Source organism: Antechinus flavipes, chromosome 6 (genome assembly GCF_016432865.1).
Source record: "Antechinus flavipes isolate AdamAnt ecotype Samford, QLD, Australia chromosome 6, AdamAnt_v2, whole genome shotgun sequence".
Taxonomy (NCBI): Eukaryota; Metazoa; Chordata; class Mammalia; order Dasyuromorphia; family Dasyuridae; genus Antechinus; species Antechinus flavipes.
In genome coordinates this window covers 72,253,233-72,266,392 of record NC_067403.1, presented here as the reverse complement: position 1 = coordinate 72,266,392, position 13,160 = coordinate 72,253,233, and the positions used below count along the sequence as shown (strand labels likewise).

At 37.5% G+C, this 13,160-nt stretch overlaps 1 protein-coding gene across 4 annotated transcripts in view; it reads left to right on the top strand.

The window, feature by feature from the left end:
• The window catches only part of ZNF827 (zinc finger protein 827), a 256,534-nt gene that overhangs the window by 7,403 nt on the left and 235,971 nt on the right, over positions 1 to 13,160 (top strand). For all 4 annotated transcript variants that reach the window (XM_051965062.1, XM_051965066.1, XM_051965064.1 and 1 more), the window contains exon 2: positions 9,953 to 10,027. In XM_051965062.1, coding sequence (XP_051821022.1) covers positions 9,953 to 10,027 — 75 coding nt within the window. The remainder of the gene's footprint in view (positions 1 to 9,952; positions 10,028 to 13,160) is intronic.

Below are 13,160 nucleotides of genomic sequence, written 5' to 3'. Positions count from 1 at the left end.
AGTAATTTTCTATAATTTAATCAGACCCGATACCCAGCACAAAATAATGAAAGGATGACCTACAAAATAGGACTTTTGGAGAGTTAAAGGCTTTCTTATCTGAATTTTGACAGTACCATACACTGTGGAGCAGGGAGCCATATATTTAGTTTTCTATCTTCCATTGAAAAGTAATCTAGATCCTAGTCTCGTTATGATCACTAATGCCTAGAATCTCTTTAGGGCTACAGCTTAGTTAATCTTCTCTGGAGTCTTACTCTATTGAGGTGTGTATTTTGTAAATAATGATCCCGTGCCCTGTTTCTGATATGCTATTTTCTGTCACCTAGTTTGCCAGGTGTAGTCCAGTAATTCATACCATTTAGGGCTAAGTGTACAAAACACTTCATGGTGCGTAGAAACTGAAATACCTACTGTCATATTTTATAAGAAAATGATGTGCAAAGGGCAGCCTTCAAAAATAGCTAACCATCCATGATGGACTCAACTTTTCAGTCTTTCTTTTCTCTCCTTTTTATGAGCAAGCCTGGTATTTTCATCCCATGTTGGTAAATTACATTTTTATGATATTAAAGTATGGTACCCACCTAGATGCTGAAGCAGAGAGGTCCTCTAAGGTGACTGTTATCAGTCCCCAAGGCCTACCTTTTAGGTAGACTTTCTGCAGCTCTAATGGCATTTCATAAATTAAAAGCCAGCCTCGAGTCTTGAAACTGATCCTAAGATGCATGTGCACATATTGCTGGATATCTTGTGAAAACAGCCCCCACATGCATACAAACACCCATGCGGGACTGTGTCTAATTTTATAAAATGTACAGTGATACACACCCACCCATGGGTCTGAGATCAGAATGTGGCCTTTTGCAGCTCTGGCCTTTCACAGACTGATTCAGGGTTATATTAAATACAGCAGATTCTGCCCTTCCTAAAAAGGATATTGTTTGCTAGTCCCCCCACCCCTCTTTTAAAAATACTACCACATTGTAGTTCAGGAGTGGATGGACTTTTAAATGACTGGTTGGGGTTATCCAGCTTTTACCTCTCTGTTTTTTGTTTTATTTGTTTTTTTAAGGAAATCTTGATTCACTTTAGTTAAATTTATGAGCTGAGTAGGCAGGATTGGGAGGGAGGGCGGGGAGTATGTGCCTTCCTATGGGGCTAGGGCTTAAAAAAAAAAAAAACAGACCCTAAAATAACCTTCCCATTCCCTCTGATATTCCCTAGCTAAGTTAGATAAGTAGATAGAGGAGAGAGACAGAGACAAAGAGATAGACACAGAGAGATAAAACAGAGACAGAGAAGTGAACAGAAAGACATAGAGATAAACACGGGGGAAGGGGGGAGGAAGACAGACAGACAGACAGAGAGAGGGCGGGGAGAGAGACAGAGAGAGAGAGAGAGAGAGAGAGAGAAAGAGAGAGAGAGAGAGAGAGAGAGGAGAGAGAGAGAGAGAGAGAGAGAGAGAGAGAGAGAGAGAGAGAGAGCACATTCAAAGTTGACCTGAAAGAAGGTCAGAAAAAAAAAATCTTTTCCAAGATTGATCAGCTTGTTGCTTCTCTGGGCTTTTGAAGAAGCTATAGTACCAGTTAGTGGAAGATGATAAAATTTTTCAAACTATTCAGAGACTGTCTTAGTGATGTGTTTGGTGAAGTTAGCACCTTTAATTTTTTTTAATGAGTAGGAGAAAGTATCACTTAGGGTATTGCATTTACTTTCCTGGATACAGTCTGCTGAATAGTTTGATTCTAAAGTAACAATGTAAAACTAACATGCTTTAAGTGCACATTAAGTTTTAATTCAGTATCATAATCCACTTTGCCATTAGTTTGTAAGTAGTTCTAACTTTGAATGTGGTTGGTATGCTTCTATGTATACAGTTTTTTTGCTTTTATGTTTTATTATTTTTTTATTGTATTCCATTGATCTGAGTAATGTAACAATAGACAGGAATAACTATATGATCTTTGGCTAATCACTTGAACCCCTCCGAAACTCAGGTTTTGTATCAATCAAATGATGAGGCTGGACTGAACTATCCCTTGAGTTTCCTTTCAGTTCCAAGTCTACAATCCTAATTTCTTTGTAATATCATTGTTGGGATAACTGATTAATTTAATAAAACTTACTAGGTCTGTGATTTAGTAGTTAAGGCCTAGTAGATTTCCTAAAGCAAAAAAAAAAAAAAAAAAAAAAAAAAATCAGTGAAATCGTTTGCATAGAATCACACACACCTATTAAGGATCAGAGATTTTTTTGAACCCAGGCCTTCCCACATTTTAGAGCTTTAGGTTTTGCATTATGCTAGGCTACTATTGTTAATAAGTATATACTTTTTTTTGGCTTTGACTTGTTTTCACTATTGTAAAGTCAGTCTATTGATAAACATTTATTAAATACCTACTATACAGAGGAAGGGAAAAGACAGTTTCTGCTTTCAAGAAACTCACCATCTAATGAGGAAGACAACATAAAAAAATTTTATGTACAAGGAATATAGTGGAAACAATTAACAGAGGGAAGAGACTGGAATAAAGGATTGGGAAAGGCTTTCTCTATGAAGTGGGATTTTAGCTGGGACTTGAAGGAAGTCAGGAGGCAGAGATGAGAAAGAAAATTTCAGCATGAGTCCAGCTAGAGAAAATGTTTGGAGTTTGGAGATGGGATATCATGTCTGAAGAGCAGCAAAAAGGCTGGAGACACTGGATCCATGTGTATATGTGTGTATACATAGAAAATGTAAGAAGACTGGAAAAGGGTGTATGCGTGAATGTGGCCATGTTAGGAAGGGCTTTGACTATCAAATAGAGGATTTTATATTTGTTCCAGAAGTACAGAGGGAACCTCTGGAGTCTGTTGAGAAGGGAGGCAGATGTTTAGACCAGCAATTTAGAAATATCACTTTGACAGTGGAGTGCAAGATACACTATAGTGAGGAAAGATTTGTTGCAGAGAGACCAACCTGTTATTTTAATAGTCTAGGCCTGAGGTGATGAGGGAGAATTCCCAATGTTGAAATTGCTTCCACTAATATAGATCAACAACTCATCCTAACTTATAGTTTTAGAGAATTGTCTAGGATCTGGTTTCTTAAACTGTGACTCATGAGCCCATATGGGCTCTCATATTTAAATGTGGGTGTTACAATATTATGATTTATTATCATTAAGTAATATGTAATCAAATAATATGATTTATTCTCCATAAATGTTTGGTTTCTATATCTATTTTTATACCTATATACCTGGGTTCATATAAAGATTTCTTAGGCAAAAGGAGTTGCAAGTAGAAAAAATTTAAGAAATCTTCATCTAGAACATTGAGATTTTTAAGTGATTTGAGCACAATCACACAGCTAGTTTATGTCAGAGGCAGTTCTTACATCCAAGTCTTTTTGAGCCCAAGGTGGATCCTCTATTATATTTTTCTACACTGTTTCTCTTACATGGTAGTATCTGTAGTCTTCATAAGGTTTTCATGTAATTTTAAGCTATTAAAACTATTATATGTATGTACATATGTAATGCATATGTATTTATGTATACCTATGTATGCATCCATGTATATGTTACAATACATTTGTGGATACACTGATATGTGTATGTGTTTGTATGAAGGTATGTGTGCTTATAAACAACTTCCTAATATTGTGTTTTGATATAAAGTATGAACTGATACACACCTTCCTTGTAAACTATAACTTTTACTCTCTAGAATGTTTGGGATGAATGATTTGGCCCATAATACATCTGAATCTTGTAATAATGATTTAACAGGATTGTAGTGTAGCAAGAATGACCTGCTTTCTTTCAGGAAAGAGTGAAGTCATCACTGGGGCTGTTCTATCCAGTAAAATATGTATTCAATGACATAGTTCCCAATAGCTCTATGGTTTGGGGTCAGTGGAATTGTGGGTATTGATCCTAGAAAAGCAGACCTTTGCTATCTGAAAATTCCCTGTCACGGTCCTCTGATCTATTATATCTTATGCCTAGGAGTAAAGCTATCACTTCATAGGTGAAACATTTGGATAGACTAATCTATGAGAACTTGCCCTGCCAGCCAATAGTATTTTGTTTCTCTTGGGGATTTGAGACTAGGATCTTTGACATCAGACCAGGCAAAGGGTAACAAAATGGGTCCATGTCCAATGACACATTCAGGGGTCAGAAATATCTACTCCATGTGGAGAGAACTGCCTTTCTGTAATGGCCTAGAATTATGAGTAGTTTTCTAATCCTTGCTCATTTGGCCCTGCTTGTTAACCCCGAGCAATCCTCTCTGGGCCGCAGAAAACAGCTGTCTTTGGTAAGAAACAAATTGTGGCAGAACCAAGGCTTAAATAAGCTTTCCTTTTAATATGCTACCATAATTCCTCCTTTCTAGTGACAAAGAAACAACAAATAATATTTTTTTTTCAGTTCTGATCTGGCCTCAAAAAAAAAAGGAGAATCAAAATAGAGTTAGCTGGTTTCTGACATTTATATAATAAGGGAGATTCCATGAATTAGAAATGCCAGCTAAATCTTGGTGTCTGAATCTACTACATTCTGGGAATCAGAGGGAAGAAGTGGTTGGCACATTATAGAAATCTAATAAATAATTTTTGAATGGAAAGGTAAAACATTTTCTTTTAATGGAAGAATTGACATATTCTTTTCTACCTATATTGTGAAAAGTTAAAGAGACATGAACAGGAGATCTCTCATTTATAGAACTGACACATTACTGTAACACTAATGTTGCCACCCTTGTTTAGCATTCATTCATTCAGTAAGCATTTTTGCTAAGCAGATACTTGGGAATTTGTTTCAGGAGAGGAAGGTGAGTGTGGATGTGCATGAACTAAAATGTATTTTGGGAAGGGTTTTTAGAAAGGGGAAAAAACTTTAAGGTCTTTTTTATAATAGCTTTTTATTTTCATGATATATGCAAAGATAGTTTTTACATTCACCCTTGCAAAACCTTGTGTTACCAATTTTTCTCCCTCCTTTCCCCACCACTCTCTCCCCTAGTCAGCAAATAATCCAATATATGTTAAATGTGCAATTCTTCTATACATATTTCCACATTTATCATGCTGCACAAGAAAAGTTAGATTTAAAAGAAAACAAAAAGCATAAGCTTTAAGGTCTTGAAAGAGTTGATAGATATAAGATGATATAAAAAAAGAGGAGGATATTCCAGACTGAGGGAATGTCATGAACAAAATATATTTTAATAAGAAAATAAAAGAATTGGCTTGACTTGGATGAAAAGGTTGAATTAGTGATGGAAATAAGAGAGGAGTGTTTTTGTTTGGGGAGGGGAAGATGAATTAAGGAAAGAACTTTTGCAGAAAAAGTCTATGGTTTAAATTTGATAGGTATCAGCAACCAGAGCTGGTAAGTTTTTTCATAGAATTGAAGATAATATTACATGAGCAAATGAGACATCCAAATTTCAGATCCAGCTGCTGTGTTGATTTTCTTCGGTTTGTTATGCTTATTTGTTGCAAGTAAAGGCAGAGTGTGTGTGTGTGTGTGTAAGATGTAAAGGAGTGCATAGTGATAGAGAATTTCTCCAAACTGAAAGAAAATTGTTAATAAGTCTCAAGTATACAGAAGAAAAAAATGTTTGGAGAGAAGAAAACAGAGCAGTTTTATTACCAACTTTTAAAATTTAATATGTATTTAAAAAAAACTTACTTTAGCAAGTTTCTTGGTCCATGCACAGTCCTCTCTTTCTTTGTATTTTTCAAATGTTTGAGCTTGTGATTGATGGTTAAATTGGTAATAAAAAGAAAAATTGAAAAAGAAAATGTTTAAGCTATCCTAGAGTGAAATGGCCTTCTTGAGTTGTTGCTGGGACACTTACCTCCTATCTTCCCACATCTTTCCATTTAAGGCTATTCAGGTAGGCAGTAGACTAGAAGGCCTTAGGGCTCTTCCAACTTATGTTCTGTGATTCTGGGAAGATTTTAAAAATTAATTATTTCCTTCCCTCCCTCCCTCCGTCTCTCTCTCCCTCTCTCCCTCCTTTCTTTTCTTTTCTCTTCCTTCTTCTCTATCTCCCTTCCTCTCTGCTTCTCTTCTCTCCCTTCCTCTCTCCCTCTTTTCCTTTCTCCCTCCCTCCCTTCCTCCTCCCTCCCTTCCTTCTTTCCTTCCTCCCTCCCTTCCTCCCTCCTTTCTTCCTTCCTCCCTCTCTTCCTTTCTTCCTTCTTTCCTCCATTCCTTCTCTCCTTCTTTCCCTCCATTCCTGCTTCCTTCTCTCTTTCCCTACTTCCTTCCTTCCTTCCTTCCTTTCTTCCTCCCTTCCTCCCTTCCTCCCTTCCTCCCTTCCTTTCTTCCTATTGTTTGTAAAATGAACTAAGTTAGACTTGGGAGGACTTATCTGAGGTTTAAGTATCAGCCCAGGTAGAAGGTTATGAGGACCTGAATTAGAGTGATAGTTTTAGAAATTAGGGTAAAGGGGAAGGAAAGTAAATTCTAGAGATAATTTAAGAAGAACCCGAAAGGTATGGTGACTTGATGGGATGTGTTGGGATAGAATGATAGAATAGGGAAATTTGAACATTGAACATTAGGCAACATATCAAGTACGCTATATCCTCGCTGCAATTCAGAGTCTAGTTTCACTGTTCCTGCAATGTCTAGAATCTTGATATTCTACTTATCCACGGGTGATTGGGTCTGGGAACACTGACCTATGCTGTCTAAACTGATGATAGACTGGTTTATATTTTTTAAAGTTATACTTTTCATTGAGAAATATTGCTTTCCAGTAAGAGCATACAGAATCAGGCTCAAGCATGGTACAGTGGAAAGAGGCCTGGCTCTGGAATTCAAGGACCTTAGTTCAAATCTTCCTTATGGATTTTTGTTACTTGTATGACCCAGTCCACACAATTATCCTCTGTCTCAAGTTTCCTTAACTCTAAAATCAGAGAATAGGTTTAGCTGGCTTCAGAGGACCCATTTACTTCTAGATATCTGAGTTACCTTTGTAGATTAGTTAATCCCAACCAACCATATGCCTTTTGAGGTTGGGTGCTGAGTAATTACAACTCATATTTTCTGTAGAGCTTAAAAAGGATCTTAAAAACATCTTCCCGACCCAGTGAGATAGATTGTACAAGTGTTAGCGTTCCCACTTAAAAACAAAGTGAGACGCCTTGCCCAGAGTCCTAATAGTTCACCTAATAGTTCATCTTGTTCCTAATCAAATATTAGACTCACCACAGGCAGTATCAGTTCCTATGATTTAGGGCTGGAAGAGAATCGGTGTTCAACAAAGAGATCACCAAATCCAACCCTTCCATTTTACAGATATGGATACTGAGGTTCTAAGAGGGAAAGCAACTGACTCAGAGTCACATGGGCAGGAAGTGACTGAGCCAGGTCTTCTGACACAAAATTCAGTACTCTTTCCACCAGAGTGCATCTGAATGATCAATCCTAGAAATAGGATTGTTGTATACATACCAGTGAGATTTGAAACTATTAGCATTATACAAGTTCTTTAGGTAATAAGTGTGTCTATACATATAGACAATACACATATACACAGGTATATGTACACATGTGCATACACACAGACATGTACATTTGTTATCTATGTGTGTATATGCATATATACAATGTGTGTGTGTGCGAGTGTGTGTGTGTGTGTGTGTGTGAGGAAGCTAAGGACTGAACATTAGTTAAAGGGCTAGATGAGATTGAGTTGGATCATTCATAGATTTGCTATAATGTTTTGAAATCTAGGCCCTTATCTCTTGTCATTCATTGCTCTCATTCTCCAGCCCTTCCTAAATTATAATTTCTCATATACAAGTTCCTCTGTCTCAAGATTAGAAGATTGTAATCAAAACTGAGCTCCCTCCCCTTTTTATATAGATAGTTATAACCTTTAATAGAGTTGAGCATTCAGACTCATCACTGCTGGGGCCTGCCATTTAAAACTGCTCTAGGCTGAAGAGTCCTTAAATTTGAAGCTTCTAGACACATAAAACAAATGAATTCCCATGTTTGTAACAATCCATAAACTTGGAGTCTTGTATATTGCATTTTCTTAGAAAGTTGGATACCTGTAGTGTTGGAAAGTAGACCCAAGCCAATTAGACATAGGAATTAAACTTGACCTTCCCTGCTAACTAGTCAGCAAATGTTTATGGAGTGCACGTTAGGGCCTGAGAACTCGGCTTGCTTTACCACCTTGTGGACACTAAAGAGAATTAAGCACAAGGCTGCTTCAAGTGCGATCACAGGCTCCTACTTTTGTTTCTAGATACCTTCTGAGAACCTTTCCAGTTCCAGATCTAGATCTTTGTATTTTAAAGTGAAATTGATTTTTAAAACTCTTTTCTTATCTCTTTTAAAAATACAAATTCCCTATTGACTTTGGATCACTCAGTTTAGAGTTGAAAGGAATCTCTCAGTGTTCATCTTAATCTTGTTCCTACACTAAGCTCATCTTAGCTCATTATTTTTAAAAATGAGGAAATGGAGGCCTGAGACCCATAAGTGACTCACCTATGGTCGCTTGGGCTGCTGTGGAGCATTTTAAAATGCTGCTTCTGTTCTATAGGATAGCCCTAATCGCAGTGTAAGAAGGGAGACAGGTAGATAGGCTGTTTTGGCAATCATTACCCTCTGCATGTTATAGAAGAGGGAAATCATGTTCAGGGGGAAGTGACTGGCCCAGAATCAGATACAGAATAAGTGTCAGAAATAGGCATCACTTAGATAGGAAACTCTAAATCCAGGATTCATTGTCATTGTCAAGCTCTGCAGATCAACTTGAATTTCTTTGGTGGGGGTGCAGGAGGGAAACTGATTTATGGTTTCATTTGTGCAGGAGATGCCTCGTCTAGAAAGCTCTTCAGATGAGCAGCTTGTCAGTAACTTGGAACTTTACTGGTCTGGTTGGAGATTAAATGACTTGTCCACACTTGCATGGTCAACTGGTCAGAGACAGGATTTTAACCCAATTCTTTCTTACTCCAAGATCATAATGCTTTTCTAAACTATAAGATGAATTATGGACTCACATTTATATAGCATGTTAAGATTTAAAAGCCCTTCCCTCACAAGTACTTTGGAAGTCAAATAGTATAAGCATATGATTCCCATTTTATAAGTGAGGAAAGAGAGACTAGGAGAAATTGTATCTTCCACACAGATGGTATAGAGTAAATGGCTGAATTGTTCTAGTTCCCACTGTAAATAATTATCAGGACTGGAGAAATGATCCCAGGTTTCTCTCTACTCTGGGTCTTCTGCCTTTTCTACTCTTTAACCGTAGCTTTCTATAAGAGATGGGTTTGTATATATTATCATATACAAGTTCACATTATTTTCTCACACCAAAACCATGAGGCAATAAGTAACACTATCCCTATTTATTGTTGTTATTGGTATTTGTACTTCATTCTCGAAGAGGACCATGACCTCAGGGAGATGGTGCCATGAAAGGCAAATGAACTGGATTTCTGTGAGGGAGGGCTAGGCAAGACTATCTACCTCACCTTCCCCTCCAGAGCCATCTGGGTCCAGTGGCCAGATAGAGATCAGGACGACTGGAGATGGCCTTGGATGCAATGGGAGATCTGGGCCTTTTTGAGCTAAGGTCTTCAACAGGTCTCAGTCTGACTGAAGCCTCCCCCATTCAGACATTAAGGCTAGGTAGCAACTGAGGCAGAGAATCTCCTTTCATGTAGTCAAAAAATCCCCAATCCTTGGTAGTCTAGTGGTTATGATTCATTGCTCTCACCGCTATGGCCTAGGTTCAATTTAGGACCTGGCAAGGAATCCCTACTTAACAGATGAGTAAATTGAAGCCCTGAGAGCCAGGAATCTTAGAGCAGGATTTGAATCCCTCTTTCTGATTGCAACTCCTAAGATCTTTTCATGATCTCTTATTTCTCACTAGTAATATCTTCAAGATTTATCATAAGATTATATACTTCCAGATCTTGAAGGTACCTTACAGACCATCCAGTCCCAATGCCATCCTTTTTCAGATGAGGAAACTGGCACCATCAAGGGTAAGTGATTGTCCTAAAGTCACATAGATGGTAGTATGTGGCCAATCTGGGATTGAGACTCAGGTTTTCTGATTCCAAACTCAGCATCAATCAATTAATTCATTAATTTATGATGATTTGTAAATTAATTTTAAAAATCTTTATGTTCAATGAAATATGGCTGTATTAAAAATAAAAATCCAGGGATTTTGCATGCTCCCAAAATGCTGTGGGATAAAAATAGAACTTATCAGGAGAGCAAGTTGTCTAACTAATGTACTTCCCCGCTCCCACCCCCAACCTTCTTTAAGTAAAGTTCTTCATGGATTATTTGTGAAATTAGTTATCCAAAAAGAAGTTTTCTACTGGGGCATCCACCATAGCCTATTTTCATTGGAATTATCATATGGCAGCTCCATTATTCTTAAGAAATGGAACACTTATGCCATTGGAGCTCACTCTTGAAGGACAACCCCATCAAACTTCTAGATGGAAATCTCAAAAAACTTCCTTCTGTGGTTATTTGAAGTGGATTTTCCTACTAAGACCCTAGAATGTGGGAAACCAGTCAGGCTCCTAATTTGAGAGGCACTGTGAATTACCCAGGACCTTCATTCTGCAGTCTGCCTTTAGGCCTTTTATTCCTCATTAGTGTTTTTACCAGGAGGTGAACATCGTAAAAATAAAAAGAGATGCTCCTTGAGCGAGTTAATTTGACTGCTTGTTAGCCCCTTTGGTCTAAGATTTGGTATATGAGTAAGTTAGGAGTTTTTTGTATTGTCTTTGACTTTTCATTTTTCAGGGAGATGCCTATCCCTCATTATCATGGATAATGGGGGTTAAACATGAAGCTGCTTTATCCTGAAAAGTCTGACAGTTCTATTTTTTCCTGAGGAACCCAGCAAATAGGCACACATCATCAGTGTCCTTGGTGAGGGAGAAAAGATGCCCATTCCAGCTGTACTTTCTGCTAAGATTTCATTTTAATCCTAAACATTTAATCCTAAACAAAAATCAAGAAAAGCTCTTTTGCTAAGTCTCAGCTGCCCTAAGGCCACTTCCTCTTCTCATCCTTATGTATTTTTAGTAAATAAAGGACTTACTGTGTGTGGTACTTTTTTTTTTTTTTGGCAGGCAGTTTATTTTTGACTATAACATGTTTCATTACATGGTGCATGATGTCAGTGTATGTATGTGGGGGCTTTCACTTCAGCCAGAAGCTAGAGGCCCCTTACTGTTTCCTAGACTACAGCTTGGATAAGTAGACTTGGATTTTTTAAAATAGTTGTCATTTTGATATTTCTTTTAAAGTTATGCTTGGATCTGTTGTGGATCTCCTGAAAATTTAAATTGTTTGAGAATGAATAGTACAGTCTGCAACAGGTATTGGTGATGTTGAGATGAAAACATTTATACAAGAAGAAATAAAAGTCAAGGAAGCAGATAATCGACCGATTTATCAACCTTAGCAGACAATTTTTCTGATAATGATGTGGTAGCCATGGTAAATTTACTTCTGATTGCTTAAGGGGACAGATCCTATGTGCTGTATGCAACATGGAAGGGCAGTACTTTCAAGTGAATGGGTGAAGGAGCAGAAATCAATCTGTAGATTAACCAGTGTTACTTTGGGTCCTAGACTGGCCTATTGGCAAATGGGATGCTTAGATTGTTGATCCCTTAACCAGAACATTTTATTTTAGTGCTGATTTTTTTTTTCAAAAGGAAGAAGAGGGGCGTTCTGGAGTGTTTATAATTATTTTAACATTAGAAAGTCTTCCTTATTTGACATCTTTCTTAGAAAAAAATTGCCTTAGAGGTTTGCTTAAAATACAGAGATGAATCTCTGGAATAACTAAGTTCTAAGACTTCAGACAGAAAAGAACTGTAGCCCATTAGCAGCTAGGACAGTGCTGTGTGAGTATAGTTCTCTCTGTACCCAATGAATTGTGTTGATTGACAGTATGATCTCTAGTCCACTCTAGTTCATCCAATAAACACAGTACAGTTCATTTCACTTAAGAACCTGAAGTATGAAAACAAGGCCCCAGCAGCCAAAAAAAAAAAATCAGTCAATAAATACTTATTAGGTGTCTACTATGATCCAAGCACTGTGCTAAAGGATGGAAATTTATATATATATTCCCTGCCCTCCTGGAGTTTACAATCTACTGGGAAGAAGAATAGACAGCAGAAAAATGGGGGAAAGAGATGGATGTGTATGATGACAAATTCCAAAAGAGTGCTGTCATTTGCACAATGAAGAAGTGGCTAGCCTGGGTACCTTCCTTAAATGTTAGCCCCAGAGTTAATGCACCAGAACTTCCTTTTCTGATGGGAGAGCCCCTCAGTGCTCGCTTAGAGCTTATCTCCTATTACTTGGCACACTTTTCTTACTCCAAATTCTAACAGATGTGGTTGGTTATCTGGTTGTCAGGCCCACGGAAAATTAGAAGTAGTGATGGGGTGGCCAAAGGCATATATACTAATAGCGATGAAGTCATAGTTACAAGGATGAAGATGGAAAAACAATATAAAACAGTCACAGAAACTCAAAGTACAGCAGTTTAAGGCCATTTAATATAATAGCAAATAGACCTACATATCTCAGTAGCTAGGAAAGGCATCATTATGTTAAATCAGAGCACAATAATTTATGTTCCTAATGATGACCCTGAGATACATAGAACAAAGTTTAATTATATTCACTGTACTTTATTTTAAAAGACCAGTATGAGTTAGTAAATGACAGAGCCTGGAATGAAACCATGTTTTCTAAGTTCAAATTCAGGACTTTTTTCATCTCACCATGTGACAGTCCATCAATTAACATTTATTGAATACCAGTTTCATGCATAACATCCTATGGAGACATGGTTTTTTGCAGCTAAGGAATTTGAAAGAGCAGGATTGCACAGGAGCATTTTGGACTGTTAGTCAAAAGCCCTGGTTCACAAGCTAAGCTGAGTTACTTGATCTTGGATGGTAGCAATGTCTCTGGGACTCAATTTTTTTCATCTGTAAAAAAGATGGGTAATGGAGTAGATGCACTCAGATTTCAGGTTTAATATTCGGTGATTTTATTAAATACACAGTGTTGCTGGGGAGATGTGACTTGTACATAAGACACAAATAGAGAAAAATACACGACAGT